Genomic DNA, 26316 nt, shown 5'->3' with positions numbered 1-26316 from the left:
GAAGTGCGGGACATTTAGGCTTATATGGCACAGTGCAGGCAAAACCTTATATAAGGATCATTTGGGGGGAGCCATAACAGTGGTATTACAGAATTAGAACCATAATACAGGCAGCTATATACATCCTATAGAAATGTCCTATGTATTCCTGTGTATGTGAGCTCAGCCATGATGAAGCTGTGTTGGCTGCGATCCTCTATTCATCACATCTATGTCCCAGGTTACTGCTGGACAGAGCGGCTCAGTACGAGAAGAACCACAGATTACATAGAGGATTACAGGACGACTGGGCAAAGAGCTTGGAAATGAAGAGACTCCGAGACTACAATGAGGAACGCTTCATCAAGTGAGTTCAGTCCCACGGCCGACAGTGTGGTGACATTGGGCAGACTGGCCGAGGGCATGTGTATATCAGTGTCTGAAGTCGGGAGGGTACATGTAACAGCCTGACAGGTAGAAATATCGGAGAGCTTGCCCTTTAAATGATCGTCCCTTTAAATGTGGAGACATCGGCGAGCTTGCCCTTTAAATGATTGTCCCTTTAAATGTGGAGATATCGGCGAGCTTGTCTTTTAAATGATTGTCCCTTTAAATGTGGAGATATCGGTGAGCTTGCCCTTTAAATGATTGTCCCTTTAAATGTGGAGACATCGGCAAGCTTGCCCTTTAAATGATTGTCCCTTTAAAACAATGGGCAGACTCATCAGTGCTTGCATACACTCTTCTTCGTTCCCCATGCTTGCTGCCTGGGTGTCATCCTCACCCCTCTCCCACATCCAGTCCATCTCTCATCCTTGTCACTTCCACCTTCCAAACGTCACCAGTATTAGGGGCCCATTTATCAAATCATATTTGCGGCTAAATCTTAGGGGGAAATTTACTAAAGCTTCTAAAAATAAAAAAGTTGCGTTGTTGCCCAATCAGATTCTAGTTATCATTTCACATATTAGAATACGGTAGACAGCATCTGATTGGTTGCTATGGACAACATCACCTCTTCACACCTTTGTAAATTTCCCCCTCCTTTTCCATGTTGCTACCAAAACTCACATCTGTAATCTCCTACTTCTGCCTGCTCCTGTCGTGCGCGTGTGTACTGAGGGGTAGATGTATGAAGCAGTGATTAGGGAGAAGTGAGCCAGAGGAGGAGTGGCCCATGGCAACCAATCAGCTGCTCTGTATAATTTATATTATGCAAATTATAGATGTTACTTCAGTGCTGATTGGTTGCCATGGGCCACTCCTCTGGCTCACTTCTCCCTTATCACCGCTTCATACATCTACCTCTGAGTTCCCGCCCAGGAACAACAGACAGGAACACGGTTTTGTACGGATTATGGTAAATCTATGACTATTGGACCGTTTATGTAACCAGCGATGTATCTCCCCAGGGCTGGAAGTCACCTCCTCCTAGACCAGTTTGAGAAGTATAATCGCTGCTTTCAGTGCAAGAAACGAACGTCAAACTGCGGCGAGAGCAACGTGTGGCGGGACAGCAGGTATATACCGGGGGCCCGGCTGATGGTGTGAGGACCCCTGCCCGCCATGATTGGGACAGTCCTGGTTATTAGACCTGGCACTCTGCTTGTGCCTGCTGTACCCAGTGTTACTACCTACAATGTACCTGTCTAAGTCCTGCTCAGTTCTAACACTACCTCGGTCTGCACCGCGCCAGCTTAAGTGCCAGTTATCGCCTCTGCGGAACGATTCTGGGCACCGCTCTGACGGCAGATTCATTGTTTGAGTGGTTTGAAGTCCAATTAGCGCCCGTGAGTGATGATTGTCTTATGCATACATTATAATAAAGGATTGAGCTGCATATTAGTGTATACATCTGTGATTTCCCCATTAGCACATTATTACTAGTTATATACGGATTGTTGTGTGATGCGTCTGTTACCGACCATAACAATACGTTGATGCTTCCTGTGCCGGATTTCCTATGACATAACAGTCCTCTCGCCGACTTGTAGTAGTGGAGGCAGCCAGTGAACCAGTGACATCACAGAGGGATCCATGTGATAGGCCACATTCTTATCTCTTACCATTGATTGGGTGGAGGCCCATCACCTGCTTCTTATCCGGTGTGGGGGCGGAGTGATATCATCGAAGTACTGCCGGGTGTGGATTATTAGATAGACAGTCATTAAGTCAGTATGGGCGCTCGAGTCCGAGAACGGGGCGGGTGCCCGTCCACATTAACATGAGGATGTGCAGCGTTTTCCTGGGTGCACCCAGTGTTTTGTGGGTATGACCATTAAACGCAGGATGCAGCAAACACCCCCCCCCCCACCGTGCGAGCGCCGTGGCGACTATGTGCATGCGCAGTCCCAAAACATCAGTCCCCGGTGTAAACGCGTCGGGGACCGAGTCAATCAGAATGAGAGCGAAAATGACGACATGGAAAAGGTAGGCACATGAAAAGGTCGACAAGAGCCCCCAACTGTCGACATGGACCCCCAATTAGTGTAACACGTTCGCTTGCCATGCTTCTGGCTATTACAGTCTCCCTCTATGCCGACATATATAGGGAAGTAAGAACAGACCAGTGTAAATAATCTCATGTCGAACTTGTCATGTGTCTATCATTTTCATATCAACATTTTGACCCTGTCGACATATTGTTTGTCGCAGTGCTCGAAGTGGAAATTTTAAAGTGGGGGTATGGAAAAATAAAGGACTTATTTATGCGCGCGCCGGGTGTGGCCACTGAAAAAGGGGGCGTGTCTTTATGTGTAGCGTACCATACCACATACCCCTTATATACCACACTAGTAGGACCCCTTATACTATCTAGTACTAGTGCCCCTTGCACATTGTGCCACACTGTGAGAGCCCAAATTCAAGGACAGCAAGGACAAACAGACAGAGTGACAGCAAAGAGAGACTGACAGCGGGAACAAAGAGAGAAAGTGACAGGGACAGCCACATATGTATATTGGGTATCACGGTGTGTGGCAAATGTATAATGAGCATCACTGTGTTTGGCATTTGCTCATTATACATTTGCCACACACCGTGATGCCCAATATACATTTGCCACACACCGTTGTGTCCAATATACATTTGCCACACACCGTTGTGTCCAATATACATTTGCCACACACCGTGATGGGTGAGAAGGAGGTTAAGCAGAGGAGAGGAGTAGTGGAAGAGGAGAAGGGGAGAGGAGGTAGGGGGAAGGGTAGGGTAGGGGAGGAGGTATGGAGGAGGAGGAGAAGGAGCGGAGAAGGGAGAGCAGTACAAGTGGGCGCTGTGTACCTCCTGTCATGATCAGCAGCGACGGTAGTTGCTCCTGTTCCCAGATCTGCTCCAGTTTTTTTCTGCTCCTGTTCCCAGGTCTGCTGCACTCCACCCCCCCCCCCTCCCCGGCAACTCCTGTTCCCTGACGCCGCACTTTCTTCTTGGCACCGGGTGTTCTTCTCCTGTACCCCAGCGCAGGGTCCCTGGCAGTCTAGGAAAGAGAGAGAAGTGTGGTAAAAGAGGTGGGGAGGAGAGAGATAGAGGGGGAAGAGAGAGCAGGGAAGAGAGAGTGAGGGAAAGAGAAGGTGGTGATGAGAAGGTGGGGAAATGGAGGAGGGGGAGTGGAAGAGGAGGAGGGGAGAGTAGATGAGGAGGAGGGGTAACAGAGGAGAGGAGGAGGTGGGGGAGTGGTGGAGGAAGGGGAGCGGAGAAGGGAGAGCAGGAGAGGGGGTGAGGAGGGGAAGTGAAGGAGAAGGGGAGCGGAAAAGGAGGTGTGTGGAGGAAAGGGGGTGAGGAGGAGGGGAAGTAGAGGAGAGGAGGAGGTGGTGGGGGAGCTGAGGAAAGGAGGAGGAGTGGAGGAGAGGAGAAGGGAGAGCAAAGGAGGGGGAAAGGGGGTGCGGAGGATAGGGACTCGGAGTGAGTATGAGGGAAGCAGAGGAGAGGAGGAGGGGAAGCAGAGGAGCACAGGAAGTGGAGCAGAGCAGGTGGTTGGGGAGCTGAGGAGAGTAGAAGGGAGAGCATGGGAGGGGGAGAGGGCCTGAGGAGGAGGTTAAGCAGAGGAGAGGAAAAGTGTAGAAGAGGAAGAATGTAGAAGTGGAGGGGGAGGGTTGGGGAGAGGAGGATGAGGAGGGTGGGTGAGAGGAGGATGAGGAGGGTGGGTGAGAGGAGGATGAGGAGGGGGGAGAGGAGGAGGAGGAGGGAGTCGGGAGGAGTGGACATGTGGTGGATGAGCAGATGTACCTCCTGATAAGATCAGCAGTGTCATTATTTTTTGCTCCTTCTACCGGGCTCTCTCCCCCGGCACTAATTATCTGCATCTCATTCATACATACTACACGCACTGCCGCTCCCATTCACACATACTACACGCACTGCCGCTCCCATTTAAACATACTATATACACTACCGCTCTCATTCATACATACTACACGCACTGACGCTGTCATTCATACATACTACATGCACTGCCGCTCCCATTCATACATACTACACGCACTGCCGCTCCCATTCACAAATACTACACGCACTGCCGCTCCCATTCACAAATACTACACGCACTGCCGCTCCCATTCACAAATACTACACGCACTGCCGCTGTCATTCATACATACTGCACACACTGCCGCCCTCATACATGCTGCACACACTGCCGCCCTCATACATGCTGCACACACTGCCACACTGCCGCCCTCAAACATGCTGCACACACGGCCGCCCTCATACATGCTGCACACACTGCCACACTGCCGCCCTCAAACATGCTGCACACACGGCCGCCCTCATACATGCTGCACACACTGCCGCCCTCATACATGCTGCACACACTGCCGCCCTCATACATACTACACACTGCCGCCCTCATACATGCTGCACACACTGCCGCCCTCATACATGCTGCACACACTGCCGCCCTCATACATGCTGCACACACTGCCGCCCTCCTACATACTACACACACTGCCGCCCTCATACATGCTGCACACACTGCCGCCCTCATACATGCTGCACACACTGCCGCCCTCATACATGCTGCACACACTGCCGCCCTCATACATGCTGCACACACTGCCGCCCTCATACATGCTACACACACTGGCGCCCTCATACATGCTGCACACACTGCCGCCCTCATACATGCTGCACACACTGCCGCCCTCATACATGCTGCACACACTGCCGCCCTCCTACATACTACACACTGCTGCCCTCATACATACTGCACACACTGCCCCCCTCGGTACTTGTGGAGTATCACGGCTCCCACGACCTGCATCGTATGCAGATCGTATGCTAAAATCGCATCGCATCGCATGTGGCATACGATGCGATGTTTTACCGATTTTTGACTATTTTAGCTCAAAAATCGTATGCCATCGGATAACATCGTATGCCATATGTAGTGGCATACGATGTCATACGATGCGATACGATGTTTTACCGATTTTTGAGCAAAAATGGTCAAAAATCGGTAAAACATCGGATAACATCGTATGCCATATGTAGTGGCATACGATGTCATATGATGCGATACGATGTTTTACCGATTTTTGAGCAAAAATGGTGAAAAATCGGTAAAACATCGCATGGCATCGTATGCCATCGATGTGATACGATGTTTTACTGATTTTTGAGCCATTTTAGCTCAAAAATCGTATGCGATCGCATCGGATGCCATACGATGGCATCCGATGCGATGCGATGGCACCCGATTTTGCACTGAAATGCATCAGAATGCATTGAAATGTGTATTAAAGTAGTGAAATGCCCCCAAATGCCATTTTTCATAGTGCACCACCCCCACTATCAACGTGAACCCGAAGCGTGGCGAGCGCAGCGAGCCCACGAGGGGCGGCGGTACGCGTCCTACGACCTTTTCATACCCCCACTATCCACGTCGGCGTGGAGTTGAGAATAGAATAGTGTGGCGAGCGCAGCGAGCCACCGAGCCCGAAGCGTGGCGAGCGCAGCGAGCCCCGCGAGGGGACGCGGATACCTTCACAAGCTATACGCGTCTCCTCGCGGGCTTTACAGGTATCCGCGTGCGCTCGCCACGCTTCGGGCTCGGTGGCTCGCTGCGCTCGCCACACTATTCTATTCTCAACTCCACGCCGACGTGGATAGTGGGGGTATGAAAAGGTCGTAGGACGCGTCCCGCCGCCCCTCGCGGGCTCGCTGCGCTCGCCACGCTTCGGGTTGACGTTGATAGTGGGGGTGGTGCATTATGAAAAATGGCATTTGGGGGCATTTCACTACTTTAATACACATTTCAATGCATTCTGATGCATTTCAGTGCAAAATCGGGTGCCATCGCATCGCATCGGATGCCATCGTATGGCATCCGATGCGATCGCATACGATTTTTGAGCTAAAATGGCTCAAAAATCGGTAAAACATCGTATCGCATCGATGGCATACAATGCCATGCGATGTTTTACCGATTTTTCACCATTTTTGCTCAAAAATCGGTAAAACATCGTATCGCATCGTATGACATCGTATGCCACTACATATGGCATACGATGTTATCCGATGTTTTACCGATTTTTTACCATTTTTGCTCAAAAATCGGTAAAACATCGTATCGCATCGTATGACATCGTATGCCACTACATATGGCATACGATGCCATGCGATGGCATACGATTTTTGAGCAAAAATGCTCAAAAATCGGTAAAACATCGCATCGCATCGTATGCCATCGTATGCCACTACATATGGCATACGATGCCTTACGATGGGAGCCGTGATACTCCACAAGTACCCCGCCCTCATACATGCTGCACACACTGCCGCCCTCATACATGCTGCACACACTGCCGCCCTCCTACATGCTGCACACACTGCCGCCCTCATACATGCTGCACACACTGCCGCCCTCATACATGCTGCACACACTGGCGCCCTCATACATGCTGCACACACTGCCGCCCTCATACATGCTACACACACTGCCGCCCTCATACATGCTGCACACACTGCCGCCCTCATACATGCTGCACACACTGCCGCCCTCCTACATACTACACACTGCTGCCCTCATACATACTGCACACACTGCCGCCCTCATACATGCTGCACACACTGCCGCCCTCATACATGCTGCACACACTGCCGCCCTCCTACATACTACACACTGCTGCCCTCATACATACTGCACACACTGCCGCCCTCATACATGCTGCACACACTGCCGCCCTCATACATGCTGCACACACTGCCGCCCTCACTCAAACATACATACACTCACTGCTTCCATACATATATCCATCCCACCACACCACATGTCAAGACACACTGAGACCACTACACTACCTGTTGTCCTCTGGCTTCTGAGGCTGCAGGCCGGGCTCTGGCAGCTGTCTCTGTGGGCTCTGGGGGAAAATGGTAGAACCTATTGCTCCTGTATACCACAGAGGGGTCCCTACTGTGGGCGCCCAGAGGGGTTAATAATAAAGGTGCTCCTATACCACGTGTCCAGCGATTTGTGGGGCAGCATTGGTGGGTTTGTGGAGAATGGGCAGGGGTTTTGGTTGGGGAAGGGTACCTGGTGTCTGCTCCTGTTGCAGGCTCCTGCCCGTCACTTTCCTCTCCGCGATGTCTGGTAGCTGGCTGTTCAGTGCTGGCAGCGCTGTCCTCTGATCCGCCGGAGGGCGCACTAGTGCGGGCGCCGCAGCGTTGCCGCACTTAGTCGCCCCTCCGGTTCCCTGGCAGTCCAGTCTGGGGTCCTCTCTCTCTCCAGGGTGGCGGCGGTGTCCTTCTCTCGGCTCCTCTCCAGTCACGTGGCCCAGCCGGCTCTGTCCCCGCCGGCTGCTTCTCCAGTACTCCTGCGCACCCGACTCCGTCCCTGTGAGGACTCGGAGGGCTGCTGCGGGTAAGCGTGCACCCACCTGGCACTCTTCTCCTCTCGCTTGCCACGCTGCCCTCTCTCTCCTTCTCGTCCGGGACCCCCCTGACCTCCTAGCATCTCCCCTTCTCTCTCTATACGTCCCCCTGCGCTGTCAATTAGCCTGGGGACATCTCTTCGCGCCCTCCGCCGGGGATTAACCCCTTGGGTCCTGGCACCTGTCGGCTGTCCCTGCTATAACGGATACCCCTGGCTGGGGTGCCACACCCGCACAATCACTTTCTGGCTGTGCTCTGTAGCCGCCGGGTGGGGACCCCTGCAGGAGCACTGTGGAGACTGCTGTCCAAAAAAAAAAAAAAAAAAAAATTGTGTTCGAAGTGAAGTGCCGGTATGACATACCTTTGTATACCGGCCCACTTCGAGCACTGGTTTGTCGACATTTTGATGGCAGGATGTACATATTTTATATGAGGTGCTGACGCTGGAGTACTACACGTAACCTTGGTAACCTGGTCCCATGTATAATGGGCCTTATTCTAGTTCACTCTTTCTGACAAAATCCTTCTTAGATGGACAAAACCATGTGCACTGCAGGTGGGGCAGATGTTACTTTGAAGTAAAACCCCACCCAATCTAACTCTCTCTCCACAAGTAACATCTGCCCCACCTGCAGTGCACATGGTTTTGTCCATCTAAGAAGGATTTTGTCAGAAAGAGTGAACTAGAATAAGGCCCTATGTTGAGAAAGGGGAGGGGGATTGCTGATGCTGTAGTACTACACGTAACCTTGGTAACCTGGTCCCATGTATATTGTCGGGAAAGGGGAGGGGGGGCAGATGCTGCAGTACTACACGTAACCTTGGTAACCTGGTCCCATATATAATGTCGGGAAAGGGGAGGGGGGGGGGCTGTTGCTGCAGTACTACACATAACCTGGTCCCATGTATAATGTCGGGAAAGGGGAGGGGGTTGCTGATGCTGCAGAGTAATATACTACACATTACCTTGGTAACCTGGTCCCATGTATAATGTCAGGAAAGCGGAGGGGGTTGCTGATGCTGCAGTACTACACGTAACCATGGTAACCTAGTCCCATGTTAATGTCAGGAAAAGGGAAGGGGGCGGCTGATGCTGCAGTACTACACATAACCTTGGTAACTTAGTCCCATGTATAATGTCAGGAAAGGGGAGGGGGGGGTCTGATTCTGCAGTACTACACGTAACCTTGGTAACCTAGTCCCATGTATAATGTCAGGAAAAGGAAAGGGGGCGGCTGATGCTGCAGTACTACACGTAACCTTAGTAACCTAGTCCCATATATAATGTCAGGAAAAGGGAAGGTGGGGGGGGGCTGATGCTGCAGTACTACACGTAACCTAGTCCCATGTATAATGTCAGGAAAGGGGAGGGGGGGTCTGATTCTGCAGTACTACACGTAACCTTGGTAACCTAGTCCCATGTATAATGTCAGGAAAGGGGAGGGGGGTCTGATTCTGCAGTACTACACGTAACCTTGGTAACCTAGTCCCATGTATAATGTCAGGAAAAGGAAAGGGGGCGGCTGATGCTGCAGTACTAGACGTAACCTTAGTAACCTAGTCCCATATATAATGTCAGGAAAAGGGAAGGTGGGGGGGGCTGATGCTGCAGTACTACACGTAACCTTAGTAACCTAGTCCCATATATAATGTCAGGAAAAGGGAAGGTGGGGGGTGGCTGATGCTGCAGTACTACACGTAACCTTAGTAACCTAGTCCCATGTATAATGTCAGGAAAAGGGAAGGTGGGGGGGGGGGGGCTGATGCTGCAGTACTACACGTAACCTTGGTAACCTAGTCGCATGTATAATGTCAGGAAAGGGGAGGGGGGTGCGGGGGCGGCTGATGCTGCAGTACTACACGTAACCTTAGTAACCTAGTCCCATATATAATATCAGGAAAAGGGAAGGTGGGGGGGGGGGGGCTGATGCTGCAGTACTACACGTAACCTTAGTAACCTAGTCCCATATATAATGTCAGGAAAAGGGAAAGTTGGGGGGTGGCTGATGCTGCAGTACTACACGTAACCTTAGTAACCTAGTCCCATGTATAATGTCAGGAAAAGGGAAGGTGGGGGGGGGGGGGGCTGATGCTGCAGTACTACACGTAACCTTGGTAACCTAGTCGCATGTATAATGTCAGGAAAGGGGAGGGGGGTGCGGCTGATGCTGCAGTACTACACGTAACCATAGTAACCTGGTCCCCATGTATAATGTCCAGAGAAACCTTCACCAGGAACTTACAGTTTATATAACACAGGACACAGAACAGGGTACTGATCATGTACATTTATCAGAGCCATGAAAGGATAGGATTACACATGGGCTAAGCATCCGATCACTCACATTCTACAGCTCTAGAACACTGTACAGAACATGATTAGAAACACGCTGCTATATTCTTATTTCATAAAAGGAGACACAAGTAAAAAAAGTTTCCCGGTGGTCCTGGTAGAACAGAAACAGTCCGTCGCCTGACAAGTGGCTGCATTTACAGTATAACATTACAGAGGCCGAGTCCTGACACTGGTATGTGAGGGTATACTGTACTGTACATAAACATTTACATCTTCCCGATGTCACGGCTAATAATGACATTCCTACCGCAGGATGGAGTGCGTAATCCGGGCACAATGTAACTGCGATCCAGGGCGTAGAACTGTCCCCACTACGCCCTGAAGTAACGTGGCCCCCTAGATGCATAGCTTCAGTTATCTCTGCTGCTCTGTGTATTATAGAATCTAACCAATCAGAACAGCCGAAACACACACACAAGGACTAATCAGTACGTAGGACGCCAGTTCGGGTGAGGTCTGCGGTTCTGTGGGGTTTATGGGTGGAAGATCACGCTGGATGTGATGAAAGTTTTATTACAGTTGCGCATATATATTACACAGTGCCTGTGAGACAATATCTATAAGCCTGCATCGGTGACGCTGAGACCAAGGACACCAAGCCCAGAGGAGATCAAGGAAAGCAAGTACTGGCCTAGCCCAACCTCACCTCTCCCATCCATGCCTCATGCCTCAATAGGTCACAGGTTCCTGGTGGACAGGCCGGATTTATTACGTTATGGTTAAGCCTTACGCCTGTATTTAGCGATTCATTTATTCAACCCAATGACTCATAGCCCGTCAAACAAAGCCACTAGGGGGAAATGTATCAAAACTTGGAGAGAGATAAAATACGAACAAATCAGCTTCTAATTTCAAAGACTTTAAAAAATGACAATTAGGAGCGGATTGGTTGGAACGTTAACTCTCTGCGAGGTTTAAAATATCTCCCCCCACTGTCACCTCACAAGTCGTTAGCCATCGTGTACTTGATGGAAGGAGCGAGTAGGATAATTGCCTTTACAATCTCTGATGCCAGAATGATTGATATTCTATTAACGAGAGGTTACAGGTCACCACGGTGTTACTGGAACAATCCACTGAGTCATTTCTCAGGCCACGTGCTACTTGCGCAAAATTATCATCATGTCAGGTCGCGCCTGCTTTACGGAGTGTTGTAATCTAGTACGAGGAAGCTTTCATATGCGGTAGTGTCTCTGCGTCCTCGGACTCCCCCGGAGTGTTTAGCAGAACAACCACCATGGTGGCGGCTGGTTACACGTCTTGTATCTGCATGGCGTGCTCCGGCCACTTGTAGTTGTCGATGGTGAAGGAATCGTAGTCTGGGCTGTACACCAGGGACTTGACAAAGGCCAATTTGTCCTGAGGCTCTGGATACCAGGAAGCGAAATTATTCTTGTAAGCGTAGTCCACGATCTAAAACCACAAAATACAGTAAGAGGACACATTGGGTTATATACCACAACATACAGTAAGAAGACACGTTGGGTTATAGGCCACAACATACAGTAAGAGGACATGTTGGGTTATATACTACAAAATACAGTAAGAGGACACGTTGGGTTATAGACCACAACATACAGTAAGGGGACACGTTGGGTTATATACCACAACATACAGTAAGAGGACATGTTGGGTTATATACTACAAAATACAGTAAGAGGACACGTTGGGTTATAGACCACAACATACAGTAAGGGGACACGTTGGGTTATATACCACAACATACAGTAAGGGGACACGTTGGGTTATATACCACAACATACAGTAAGAGGACATGTTGGGTTATATACTACAAAATACAGTAAGAGGACACGTTGGGTTATAGACCACAACATACAGTAAGGGGACACGTTGGGTCATATACCACAATATACAGTAAGAGGACACGTTGGGTTATATACCACAATATACAGTAAGAGGACACGTTGGGTTATATACCACAACATACAGTAAGAGGACATGTTGGGTTATATACTACAAAATACAGTAAGAGGACACGTTGGGTTATAGACCACAATATACAGTAAGAGGACACGTTGGGTTATATACCACAATATACAGTAAGAGGACACGTTGGGTTATATACCCACAACATACAGTAAGTGGACACGTTGGGTTATATACCACAATATACAGTAAGAGGACACGTTGGGTTATAGGCCACAATATACAGTAAGAGGACACGTTGGGTTATATACCACAATATACAGTAAGAGGACACGTTGGGTTATATACCACAAGATACAGTAAGAGGACACGTTGGGTTATATACCCACAACATACAGTAAGTGGACATGTTGGGTAATATACCCACAACATACAGTAAGAGGACATGTTGGGTAATATACGCACCAAACAGAGGTAAAGAAACATTATACTGGGTCACTGTGATGTGAGCGGTCTGTGGCCGCGCATCGAATTGGAATCGGATCTGATTGTCCTCAAAACATGCCCAATCTACATACAATCGGTCGAGATTGTATCTAAATTGGGGCCAAATCGTTTTGGTGTGTACCCTACTGGCACCTCAATCTAATCATGCCCTAGGAACCCTGTGCTACCTTCTCAGAGCAAATCATATTCCAGCCATCCCTCTTTCTATCATTAACATCAAAGACTGTGTACAGTAAGTACAATACACTTAGCTTCAACAGAATTCTCAGTATTGGGGTACAAAATACACCTCTTCCCCTGAATTCTCAGTATTGGGTTACACATGACACATCTTCCCCTGAATTCTCAGTATTGGGGTACACAATGCACATCTTTCCCTGAATTCTCAGTATTGGGGTACACAATGCACATCTTCCCCTGAATTCTCAGTATTGGGGTACACAATACACCTCTTCCCCTGAATTCTCAGTATTGGGGTACACAATGCACATCTTCCCCTGAATTCTCAGTATTGGGTTACACATGACACATCTTCCCCGGAATTCTCAGTATTGGGGTACACAATGCACATCTTCCCCTGAATTCTCAGTATTGGGGTACACAATGCACCTCTTCCCCTGAATTCTCAGTATTGGGGTACACAATGCACCTCTTCCCCTGAATTCTCAGTATTGGGGTACACAATGCACCTCTTCCCCTGAATTCTCAGTATTGGGGTACACAATGCACCTCTTCCCCTGAATTCTCAGTATTGGGGTACACAATGCACATCTTCCCCTGAATTCTCAGTATTGGGGTACACAATGCACATCTTCCCCTGAATTCTCAGTATTGGGGTACACAATACACCTCTTCCCCTGAATTCTCAGTATTGGGGTACACAATACACCTCTTCCTCTGAATTCTCAGTATTGGGGTACACAATGCACATCTTCCCCTGAATTCTCAGTATTAGGGTACACAATACACCTCTTCCCCTGAATTCTCAGTATTGGGGTACACAATGCACATCTTCCCCTGAATTCTCAGTATTGGGGTACACAATGCACATCTTCCCCTGAATTCTCAGTATTGGGGTACACAATACACCTCTTCCCCTGAATTCTCAGTATTGGGGTACACAATGCACATCTTCCCCTGAATTCTCAGTATTAGGGTACACAATACACATCTTCCTCTGAATTCTCAGTATTGGGGTGCACAATGTACATCTTCCCCTGAATTCTCAGTATTGGGGTACACAATGCACCTCTTCCCCTGAATTCTCAGTATTGGGGTACACAATACACCTCTTCCCCTGAATTCTCAGTATTGGGGTACACAATACACATCTTCCTCTGAATTCTCAGTATTGGGGTACACAATGCACATATTCCCCTGAATTCTCAGTATTGGGGTACACAACACATCTTTCCCTGAATCTTCGGATGGAATGATCCTGGTCCGGTGGATAATATGAGCCATGAAATGAGCATCTGAGAGTAGTGCCTGAACCACAGCTGGCAGGGTAGAGAGCCATCAGGAGCGGTGGCAGCTACACTGAGTGGGCGGTGGCACGTGGATGTATTTTGGGGATACACAACTTACCTTGACAGCGATTTTGAGGGAGACCTCTCTGATGGTGCTGAGCGGGGGGTACAGTCTGCCCTCTGCTAGGTGCTCCGCGGTCACCTCCTCGGCGATGGCCTAAGACAACGTGAGAAGATTAGTTCTGTACCCAGGAGCATTAGCACTTCATGTCCCTGTAATATGTCAGAATAACTGTACACAACCATCGTCAGCATCACAGAGCGCCACAGTACAGGCAGATGGGACTTCAATGGGAATAAGGTAAATCACTTGGGCACTGATGAATTCTGGGTAAGATAACAACATGGCTGCTTCTACTGAGTGTTATACAGAGGTGAAGAAAACCATTGGATTATGGTCCCAGAGAACCTTATTTCTAAGTCAGAATTGCCCCACTTCTTCATGGGAAGTGTTATATAAAACAGTAACACCGCAATAGGACAGCGCCCCTCAGTGGTAGGTAAAGGGGACTGCCAGAGGGGAATTTACGATTGCACTTAGCACCTAGATTGCTTCATTAATAAACGTGTTCTTTGATGTGTGCAGAAACACGGATATAACATCTGGCTGGAATCATGCAAGGAGGCGAAATAAAAGGACGCAGCGACTTACCTCAGCCGTGGCAAGGAAAATCTCTTCCGATATGTGTCTGACGCCGCAGGCAATGACCCCCAGGGCCACCCCTGGGAACACGTAGGCATTGTTCCCCTGCCCGGGGTAGAAGGTCTGATTGTTTGGAAGTGTCACCTTAGAGAACGGGCTTCCACTGGCGAAGATCCCGCGGCCCTGGAGGACAGGAGACAAGAGGAGGACCCCAGCAAGTCCCAGACACAGAGAATAAATGCAGTGTGTTATCCTGAGGGGCCCATGGGTAATGGGGTGTCTCTATAGCATAGCCACGGGTTACGGGGTGTCTCTATACAAGCATACCTCTGTCAGCTGATAGCACTGCTCCGCCGTGCACTCCGCCTTACTGGTTGGGTTGCTCAGTGCGAATATAATTGGTCGTTTATTGAAAGCCGCCATAGACTTCAATATCTTCTCTGTAAATGCTCCACCAATAGCAGCAGCACCTAACAGACAGAAACCGCAAGATGTTCACCCAATGACTGTGCCCGGCTTGGGTCACATGACACAGTACATAGCGGCATAAACAGCGGCTGGACTGACTCTACTGCAAAAGTTTGCCATTAGGGTTAGTGTTACTGTTATGGTACCGGGTGTGGTATATGGTCCCAACAGTCATTAGCCCGATGTAGGGATCCCGACTGGCTGGACTCAGACAGCATGGCGAGCGCAACAATGTCCCTTGTGGGCTTGCTGTGCTCGCCACGCTGCGGGAACGGTGGCTCGCTGCGCTCACCACCTATTCTATTCTCCCTCCATGGGGGTCGCGGACCCCTACGAGGGAGAATAGTCGGTGACCCCCGATTGTCAGGATATTGACTGTCGGGATCCCAACGTCAGGGTAATGACTGTCGGGAAACTGTCCGGCACCCATGGTACCAGGCTGGTAACTAGTTCTGTAATATTAGAGCAAAGATTTATATTTATTAGTATACACTGAAATAAATAGACTTATTAACCCTTTGAGTGCCAAGTAAATTTTAACAAAATAGGTGTGAGCAAGTCCTGAGGAAGCCGGAGGTACATGATCCGGGGAAACGCGTTGAGCTGTTTAACTCCTTGCTGACACCATCCTTTCGATTTGCCGTGACCTGTCCACTCTCCCGCTGACGTCTCTCACAACATCTGGACCAACTCTGTTTGGGATAACTGCATGAACCCTAATTAATCCAGCATTCAAGGAGGAAGATCGTCCAAATGGGAAGCCTGAGCCCTTGCAATTATAGGGCAACCTAGGACTGTTGTGTCCCCTGATTCTGGATCCAAATACCTACCAGAAGAATTTGGATGGTAATATAAACGTACTTTGTCAGCCGTTTTATTGGTAAATTTGAATAAACAACATCGAGCAAAAATATCCCTGTGAGAGATTATTTGAAAATTGTGCGCAATGACTTTTATGTCCAACGACTCATCATATCATTATTAATATATTATTTTAATGAATACATTTGTATATTATCTTTGAGAACGTCTTGTCTAATCATTGGTACAGCCAGCGCTGGCACATTTCTTATATCATACTGTTCTGACTGGACAGAAGCCAAGTCTAGATTTTTTTGACATTTTTGGAAAACGTTACCCACCGATAATTGCTGATGGTTTCAGTAGGTCCACAGCTTCTTCCAAGGTTTTCACAGGGGGGTGATCGTGGGCGAACATCTCTTTTTCATGATTGATGTTTCCTCTGCCCTGTAATAGAACAGAATGGGACTTTGGTCTGTGCGGGAAGATGGCCGCATATACAGTACTGGGATCGGTGTAACTGTCTGCAGAGCCGCGTGCGGTATTCAGTGATAATGCCTAGGCCTCAGTGTCCATGTGCCGGAACCAGGTCTCTTTATGTTCCATGGGTGCAATACTCGGGGGTGACTGTACTTATTATATTGCTTCCAGGTCCGATACCGGTGCTGTACCCATGTGATTCATCTAAACTCAGCATAGGAACATTAGGTGAACACAGAGGGACTCATTCGTGTTGACTCGGTACGGTGTGGATCGTTTGGTCTACAACAACTAGGTCGACAAGCATTGGGTCGACACCACTAGGTCGACAGGCAGCAAGGTCGACAGGACATTAGGTTGACATGGGCAAGGTCAACAGTGAAAAGGTTGACATGGGGTTTTTCACAGTGTTTTGACCCGAATGTCAACACTGTCGACATGAACACCATTTGAAGTGCTCCGTGTCCCCTTGCATCGCTCGCAATGCTTCGGGCACACTATTTTATTCTCCCACCACGCCCTAGTGGATGGTAGGGCATGAAATACTGCGTGTTGGCACATGTCGGCTTAAAAAACAGTGAAAAACCCCATGTCGACCTTTTGACTGTCGACCTTGCCCATGTCAACCTAATGCTTGTGTCGACCTAATGACCTGTCGACCTAGACCCATGTCGACCTTGTTGCCTGTCGACCTAGTGCTGTAGACCTAATGACCGTATCCCACTCGGTAAGCTGCGAAGATCCTGCCGAAAAAATGCCCTCCCCCGCCACCGTATCCTCTAGCAACCCTGAAGACATCATGTGACATCAGCTGCCCGCCCGGGGACACTGCGCCATTGCCGCATTTGCATGGGAACTCCCAGCGTTTTTTATAATTAGAATTAGCTTGATAATTGCAATCTGAGCTAATGAAGCCGATTAAATGATTAGTAATATTAACAGATGCACTACAAAGTCCTTGTGACCAGATTATCTACCGTTAGGGTTAGATCTACTGCGTTTTAGAGATTACCTCACATCACATGACTGCTCAGCTCAACCAATAACGCTCCTTGGAAGAGAAACAACAGCCATTAAAGTCCTTGTGGATTCTCTCGTCTCTATACTGCCCCAAGTGGCCGCTGTGGTGAACAGCATGTTCTAATTCTCTGTACCATGGGCCTGATGGTTCTCGCTGTGTATTATCTGCTACATCGTTTTGCGCTGTAATTTAGGGGGCGATGTACCAAATACTCCAGAGTGGAGGTGAAACCTTTAGCTAACATTTATCTAGCACATCATATATAATGATAATAACCAGCTGATTGGTTGCTATGGGAGATATCTGCACGTCTCCACTCTTTAGAAGCTTTGATTCATCTCCCCCTTAGAGATGTAAACCTCATGCTTGGATATGTCACATGTCGGCTATACAGACGGGTCTTATAGTGTCCGTTCTCTATGAAAAGATCGATAAAAAGGTTTCATTCCAGAGTTAATGGGGGTTGGGGGTGGTCAGTACATGATTGATTGTGTAATGATGGAAGTAACAGAGGGTTATCTAAGATGATATGAAGTAAAGTACAAGCACAAAGTAGGTATAATAGCACAGTTGCTCTCTAGAACAGGTCTGGCCACCTGAGGCTCACCAGCTGTTGTGAAACTACACATCCCAGGATGCCCTGCAGCAGTTTTAGTATTCTTCATAGCAAAACTGTGACCGAGCATGATGGGACTTGTAATTTCCCACCAGCTGGAGAGCCTCAGACCTGTCCTAGAGGTTAGATCTGATTAAACAATGGAAAGTATTAGATGCTACCGATATGATGAAAGTTCTGTCCTGTCTGAGACATGTGGGAGCTGGGGCACAGCGATGGGACAGACCTACCCAGCAGGGGTTAATGTGTGTGTGGGGGACTGGGAGGAACGGAGTTCCCCCACCTCTAATGGTAAGACGAACTAGTTCCACCTCCACCGCAGTATTTTCAACAGAAAAGACTGTCCCAGCAGCTTCCTTTGCTGCCATGGTGTGGACCACTGCTGTGGGCATTATGTGTAAGTGGCCCTACTACTGTGGGCATTATGTGTAAGGGGCCCTACTGCTGTAGGCATTATGTGTAAGGGGCACTACTACTGTGGGCATTATGTGTAAGGGGCACTACTACTGTGGGCATTATGTGTAAGGGGCACTACTACTGTGGGCATTATGTGTAAAGGGGCCCTACTGCTGTGGGCATTATGTGTAAGGGGCACTACTACTGTGGGCATTATGTGTAAGGGGCACTACTACTGTGGGCATTATGTGTAAGGGGCACTACTACTGTGGGCTTTGTGTATAAGCAACACTACTGTGCGGCATACATGTACTGTGTAAGGAGTACTAGTGTGTAACGTAACATGAATAAGAGGCACTACTTGGTGGCATAATGTGAATATGGGGCACTACTGTGTGTCATAACTTTAATAAGGGGCACTACTATGTGGTGTAATATTAATCAAGGGCTCTACATGTAGTGTAATATGAATATGATTGTGCTATTGTGTTATAGTAATTTAAATTGGGGGTAATATTGTGTGACCACACCCCTTCCTGTGAGACCACTTTCCCTTTATAAAGGGTAGCGGCTACGTCCCCTTCGCTGTAAGGACCTGGGAAGGAGAGAGGGTGGGGAGAGGAGGAGCAAGCTCGGAACAAGGGACCCAAACAGACCGTCAATTTGCTTGCCATGCTTCGGGCACAGAAAGATTGTTCCTTCACTATCCATGCCACCACTGGTTGCCTTCAGTGAGGCGATCGTCCTTTTGGGTCCCTTGTTCTGACCTTGCTCCTCCTCTCCCCACCCCCTCTCCTCCCCAGGTCTTTACGGTGAATGGAAACTAGTCACAACCCTTTATAAAAGTACTAGTAAGCCCGCTCAAAGCAAAAGCTTCGAAAGCTAGTCTGCTTCCGTATGTGTTTGTGCATGTGTGAGAAGGAGATGTAGTTTCACTCTCTGTCAGCAGATGGCAGTGTTTCGGAGACTCACAGACACTTGTCATATATATATATAGATGATGGGAGGCAGAGCATATTGAGAGTTTGCAAGGTTGCCAAAAGCCTGGCACTGGCTCTGGCTCCCCTAATGGGGGAGGAGTGACTGGCAGGGGAAATGAGTTCCACCACCTCTCTAGGACCATTTTAAAGCCCTGTACCCACAGAAGAGGGCTGGGGAACATGGGTATGTATGAAATGGAGGGGTTAGGGTGGCACAGTGCAAGGGTGGCTGAGGTCCGTCAGCACATGGCCGGTTCATTCCTCATGAGATAATATTTATATCAAGTCTGTTTCAGATTTGTGCGCATTATCCCTAACAAGAGCTGCCCTAGAAGGCAACTGGTGCCCGGCTGGCACACATCCTCCTCCTCTTGACAGACAAGCCGAGGCACCCCATCCGCAATCATCCTTGGTTTGACGTTGGACAACCTTTGTTACCAATGCTGCCTGTATTTTATTAATACACAAACTACTACACCGTGGTGGCAAAACGCAGACGCACTGGCACGCGCGTGATCTATACCCACCTTAACTATAAGCCCCTTGGAATCAACCAGCCAGATCTTCTTGATGGCGTCCATCCTGGAGGTTCCTTCCTTTTCCATGGCCATGATTATGAGATGTGCGATTCCCAAGGCAGCCTTCGGAACAAGAAGATGACATTCTCAGACACGTATGACAGGGAAGAGATCATGCATTAATATCACCCACCCCCATCACTGGTATCAGTAGGTTACATATGTAAGTAAAGGCACAGACATGTCTATAGCATCCAATCAGATTTCCAAAATATGGGGGACCCCTATTCTTTTTGTCCCCGGTTGTCTGGGAAATGTGAACTGTTGGTAGCGCTCGAGGACTGGAGTTGGCTCCCATTGGTCTAGAGGGAGGGGGCAGGGGAACGTGATGACGGCTTGGCTGTTATGGAGATGACAACATGAAGATATCGGTCAGCTGGACATTAAATGCTCCGGTCACGTTCCGGAGTAATCTAGGCAATAGGGACGGAATCTATGGATTATATGTAAGGGATAAAACTCTGCACACATTCAGCCTGTAACCCTTACATAATAGTCAGTGAGAACATAACTGTACAATGCGAGGACTGTTCAGTGTAAGGTTCCTGCCAACTATTTAAATATTTACCAGTACTGATGATTCATTATTAATGTATCTCTTGTTAACCAATAATCTGCAGTTACATTACGGCACAGTACTTGGTTTTGGAAAGTTCTTCTTGTCTGCTTGGTTTAGTGTAGTTATGTCACCGGTGATACTGCGCCAGCTCAGCATTCTGCAGACTGCCATTCTAGTTGTCCCTGTCCCATAATTCTTTTAAGGTCTATAATACCCCTTTCATGCCAGCCCAAATTCCTGGGTCAACCCTGGAAACAACCTGGGACTAGTGCTGGTGTGAAAGGGTCCTGAGCCAAAATCCCGGGACCGATGCCCCAGGATTTCAACCCTGCTAGCTACCAGGGTTGCTCCCGGGACCTTCCAGGGCTACTGGCCGGTATGAAAGGTGTCCCTCCTTCCCGTTTTGCCTCTGCGGATGCTGACTGTCTATGCAGGGAAACGTCCTCTTGCTGTGGATTTCCAGAGACGCACAGAGGCATCCCACAGCTGCAGGAAGACACTGTGCAAGCTCTGTGGCACAACAGACCCCAGCAGTGCTATTTAACCCCTGCTAGCCTGAAAGCCAAGAATGTCTTTGACAAATGAGGAGGTGATAGAGCTTCTAAACATTGGAGGGGAAGATGAGATCCGGCGCCAGATTCAGTCACTGTTAAGGATGCCTAGATATACCATAACATGCGAAGATCCTGGCATTGTGGGGCATCTCCCTCTCCCCTCCCTCTTTCTAATGACCTCAATTTAAAGGCCATTTCTAATGACATTCTCATAGAAAGGCAGGGTCATCCCGGGTTCAGTATGAAAGGTGCCGACGCTTCAAAAGCAGGTGTAAACGGGGCCCAACCCAGGGATGTCCCTGCATGTCCCCGGAATTTGATTCCCGGGTTGGTCCCTGCATTTCTGGTATGATTACCCCTGTAATCTCATCCACGTGATCTTCTAGCAGCACCACCAGCACAGTTTAAAGAGAATGAGCTGCAAATAGCAACGAATGAGTATAAACGCTCAGCCTGTGCTCCACAAAAAAGAGACATAATTGCTGCAGGGGGGAAGGCAGGTAGGGTAGGTGCCAGCTTAAAGCAAGAGGGAAGATAAGGTGAAGAACAAAAGGTAAATGGCCCCTCCCCAGTGGATAGGCCATACTTAAGGAAGGGGGAGGATGGGGGTCATTACACTCAGAAGCAACCCCAGGGCACAGGGATGGAACCATAGTTCTGATAGCAACTAAGTTTGCGGTACATGCATGGCCTTCGCATGGAAGAAATATTACTGATGCTGGGTGCAAAGGTAGATGGACCCCTTAACAGATAAGGCAAAATAAATAAGTAAATAAATAAATAAAAATGGGTGTATGCATAATCTTCCCTCCAAGTCTAGCTGTTGTTAGCCAGTTTGTTTTATCTCGGTTTACAATTGTAAAGCACAATGGAATCTGCGCTATACAAGACACTGTAACGGAATCTGCTGCCGCTATATAAGACACTGTAACAGAATCTGCTGCGCTATATGAGACACTGTAACGGAATCTGCTGCGCTATATAAGAATCTGTAACGGAATCTGCTGCCGCTATATAAGAATCTGTTAATAAATCAATAAATAAACTGCACAGTACAGGTAACTGCTCAGTGGGCATTAGCTTGCCAATTAGGAGGAATGTGCTGGAAATTCTGACATGGAATAAGCAAAGCACAATAATTATAAGAAAAGCTATGTCATTTTATGCAACTTGGGTAGTAAACCATCATAGCTGCAATAATGACAGGTATCAGAAGGGTGCAAGCAGACATATGCGCAGTGCACCTGCCAGCAATGTGGTGGCTAAATCTTCTAACCTTTATGCAAATACGAGGGATAACAGCCCCTTCGACAACATGCTAGCAGTTTAACAACCCCAATTTTCATTAGGAAATTGGGTTCTCTGTTTAAGCTTAGTACAAGTTCTCTATCATGGTCATTTAGAACTATTTACTGAACAAGCTTAGTGAAGTGTCTAATGCCTAATGGGGCTTAAGGGGACGTTACAAATTCCATGGGGGTAGTTATCAGCGCAAATTCAGTCACTTGTATATGGATAGAGGCAGTTTAAGAAACAGAAAAAGGAGAATGCATGGAGGTGGCATTATAGGATTATTGCTCAGGTTTGGGAGGCTGCATGGTCCAACGTATTTACACACAGTACAAACTAACATGCTTTATGTCACCTCGCAGTGCAACCCTTCTTCTTCCACATGCAGATGCCTAATGATCGGAGGAGGCGGGCAGGCTGATGACCTGGACGGACACTGTGCTACGACAATGCAGAAAGCGTAGTATGCAAAAGTACTCTTCCTTGACAGGAAGGAGGGGTGAAGCTAGCATGGCCATTCATGGGGCCCCAGGAAAGAACAAGTTAAGGCCAGCATGGAGGAGGTTTGAGGTACCCGGCATGCAGGCAAGAGGAGGGTCTGCTACTGGAGCTGTCCCCAATAATGCTTCACATACAACAGCACATACAGCACCAGGGGCCAGTACTGCAAATACAGGCACGCATGAAGACACTGCGGCAAAGGGCACCCAGCAAAGTAATGCTACAAGAGATCAGGGGGTTACACAGTGCCTAAAACAGAATGAGATCAGCGCAATAAGTAAGGCCGCAACCCCGATACAACTAAAAACATGCAAAAATGGCTAGGATGGTACCACAACAAAGAAGATGCAGAGTTTCTGGAAAAGGAACCCACTTTACAGCAGCTAGTAGTGTCCCCCTTGGGGGGTAGTACCAAAAAAGACGCCTGGAAAATTCATATAAATACAGCACATGTCATACCCCGCAGGAGGGTCGGTAAACGATGCTATAGAAAAGCAGCAGTGCAGCGTGGCTTACCAGTCTTTTGAGGACGTGCTCAAAATAGTGCGCAGCTGCGGGGAAGTGGCCCTTATGGGGAAGATAGATATCGAATCAGCATTCAGGCTCCTTCTGCTTCACCCCCAGAGTCAAAGATTCATGGGCCTCAAATTTGAGGGCAGTTATTTCATTGACCTATACTTACCAATGGGCTGCGCCATTTCATGCACTTTCTTCGAAAAATTTCAGTACGTTCCTGCACTGGTGCGTGGAAGCAGGAACAGGCAGTAAGGCAATGGCACACTACTTGGACGACTTTCTAATGGTTGGCCAGGCTAATACCGATAGACGCGAGCAGCTGCTCAAATCCACCCAGGCGCTATTCCACACATTTGGGGTACCAATAGCAACCGAAAAAACAGAAGGACCAACAACAAGGCTCTCCTACCTAGGCATTGAAATAGACACCTCAGACAAGACGTTTAGGTTACCAGAAGACAAGGTGTCCAACCTCCTGGGGAAGATAGCGAGCACGCAAGGGCAAAGAAATTGACACTAAAACTGCTCCAATCATTGCTGGGGTCACTAAACTTTGCGTGCAGGATGATCCCTATGGGCAGAATCTTCTGTCTCAAACTGGAAAGGGCCACAGCGGGGACAAAAAGGGTCATCACTTAGGTAACAGCAGAGATTAGAGAAGACATGCTCATGTGGGAAACCTTTTTCTAGAAAGTCAATGGAGTAAGGATCCGGCTGGCACCACCTGTGCCAAACAAGAAGTTACACCTATACACGGACGCAGCAGAGTCATGGGGCTTCGGAGATTACCTAAAGGGAGAATGGTGCGCTGCACTGTGGCCCCAGAGCTGGGCAGAGGAGGGGCTGACTAAGAACTTGCTGCTTCTGGAGCTGTTCCCAATAATAGTAGCAGTTGAATTGTGGGGCAGCAGGTTAGCCAACAAGGAGATAACTTTCTGGTGTGACAACTTGGGGTGGTGCAGGTGGTCAACAAGGAAAGGCCTCCTCCCCGCCAGCGATTAACCTGATCAGGCACCTGGTATTGGGGTGTCTGCAACACAACATTAACTTCCGTGCCAGGTGTAGACAACAAAGTAGCCGATGCCCTCTCCAGGGGAAAATGCGAAGCCTTTAGGGAGGCAGCACCGTAGGCTCAGCTGCAAGGTTTAACCTGTTCTCATCACTTATGGCAGATTGTGAAGACGAGGTGTTACCACAACAACAGGCAACAAAGGTCAGAGCACAGTATGGACAAGAACATAGCTCGGTCACAGCCATCTGGGCAGAGAGTAAGCTGGGGACTAGGACACCAGCAGGCATTAGGGGACAGAAAAACCCATCAGACTAGAGTCCAGGGCGAGGTAGGGTCACGGTAGGGTGGCGGGCTACGGTCCTAGGACCTAGCGTTGGCGGAAGTACTGCGGGCCAGCCAAGGTGGGCGCCAGGCCTGGCGTCGGGGGGCAAAACGGGATCACCCACGGGTACAGGTCGTCAGTTGCGAGAAGGGGATCCCGGCCCCCCAGGCGGTTACATGATTCAGTTGATAAGGGCTGGTGGACCGCAGTGCTATCTTTGCCACCCAAATTAAGTAACAGTAAATCTGAAATCAAGTTAATAAATTGTGACCATTTAATTTGCCAAAAATACTATACTCCGACTGGTTATTTCAGGTACAAGGGGAAGGTTACAAAAGGGGAAAGAAGGGGAGGAGATGGTGCTTTGGGTTCAAGGTTTGTTGACTGGTGAGGGGCATCAGGCGCTCAGCGGTTTAAAGAGAATGAGCTGCAAATAGCAACGAATGAGTATAAACGCTCAGCCTGTGCTCCACAAAAAAGAGACATAATTGCTGCAGGGGGGAAGGCAGGTAGGGTAGGTGCCAGCTTAAAGCAAGAGGGAAGATAAGGTGAAGAACAAAAGGTAAATGGCCCCTCCCCAGTGGATAGGCCATACTTAAGGAAGGGGGAGGATGGGGGTCATTACACTCAGAAGCAACCCCAGCAAGGATCCCACCCACCCACCCCAAGAGGAAGAAGGAACAACATTAAGCAACTTCAAGAAGGCAAAGCAACAGACGGAAGTACTGCAGACCAGCCATGGTATGGCGCTAGGCCTGGCTTCGGGGGCGGAAGTACTGCGGGCCAGCCAAGGTGGGCGCCAGGCCTGGCGTCGGGGGGCAAAACGGGATCACCCACGGGTACAGGTCGTCAGTTGCGAGAAGGGGATCCCGGCCCCCCAGGCGGTTACATGATTCAGTTGTGGGAAGGGCTGGTGGACCGCAGTGCTATTTTTGCCACCCAAATTAAGTAACAGTAAATTTGCAGGAAGGGGGTCATTACACTCAGAAGCAACCCCCCGCAAGGATCCCACCCACCCACCACAAGAGGAAGAAGGAACAACATTAAGCAACTTCAAGAAGGCAAAGCAGCAGACGGAAGTACTGCGGACCAGCCATGGTATGGCGCTAGGCCTGGCGTCGGGGGCGGAAGTACTGCGGGCCAGCCAAGGTGGGCGCCAGGCCTGGCGTCGGGGGGCAAAACGGGATCACCCACGGGTACAGGTCGTCAGTTGCGAGAAGGGGATCCCGGCCCCCCAGGCGGTTACATGATTCAGTTGATAAGGGCTGGTGGACCGCAGTGCTATCTTTGCCACCCAAATTAAGTAACAGTAAATCTGAAATCAAGTTAATAAATTGTGACCATTTAATTCGCCAAAAATACTATACTCCGACTGGTTATTTCAGGTACAAGGGGAAGGTTACAAAAGGGGAAAGAAGGGGAGGAGATGGTGCTTTGGGTTCAAGGTTTGTTGAC

At 48.9% G+C, this 26316-nt stretch overlaps 3 protein-coding genes across 15 annotated transcripts in view; 1 reads left to right on the top strand and 2 right to left on the bottom strand.

Annotated features, from left to right (window-relative positions):
- The window catches only part of CCDC81 (coiled-coil domain containing 81), a 37180-nt gene extending 35361 nt beyond the window's left edge, over positions 1-1819 (top strand). For both annotated transcript variants that reach the window (XM_083170270.1, XM_083170269.1), the window contains 2 exons: positions 221-346; positions 1392-1819. In XM_083170270.1, coding sequence (XP_083026396.1) covers positions 221-346; positions 1392-1530 — 265 coding nt within the window. In that variant the 3' untranslated portion in view covers positions 1531-1819. The remainder of the gene's footprint in view (positions 1-220; positions 347-1391) is intronic.
- PICALM (phosphatidylinositol binding clathrin assembly protein) overlaps positions 1-26316 on the bottom strand; it is a 380825-nt gene that overhangs the window by 173607 nt on the left and 180902 nt on the right. The window lies entirely within an intron of this gene.
- ME3 (malic enzyme 3) overlaps positions 10119-26316 on the bottom strand; it is a 165360-nt gene continuing 149162 nt past the window's right edge. For all 3 annotated transcript variants that reach the window (XM_083170267.1, XM_083170266.1, XM_083170268.1), the window contains exons 10-15: positions 20057-20170; positions 16378-16483; positions 15095-15237; positions 14777-14950; positions 14183-14281; positions 10119-11614 (exon numbers count right to left, since the gene is read on the bottom strand). In XM_083170267.1, coding sequence (XP_083026393.1) covers positions 11453-11614; positions 14183-14281; positions 14777-14950; positions 15095-15237; positions 16378-16483; positions 20057-20170 — 798 coding nt within the window. In that variant the 3' untranslated portion in view covers positions 10119-11452. The remainder of the gene's footprint in view (positions 11615-14182; positions 14282-14776; positions 14951-15094; positions 15238-16377; positions 16484-20056; positions 20171-26316) is intronic.

This window comes from Crinia signifera, chromosome 2 (genome assembly GCF_055691185.1).
Source record: "Crinia signifera chromosome 2, ASM5569118v1, whole genome shotgun sequence".
Classification (NCBI taxonomy): domain Eukaryota; kingdom Metazoa; phylum Chordata; class Amphibia; order Anura; family Myobatrachidae; genus Crinia; species Crinia signifera.
Note: the sequence above shows the minus strand (reverse complement) of the source record. Positions and strands in the feature narration are given on the sequence as shown.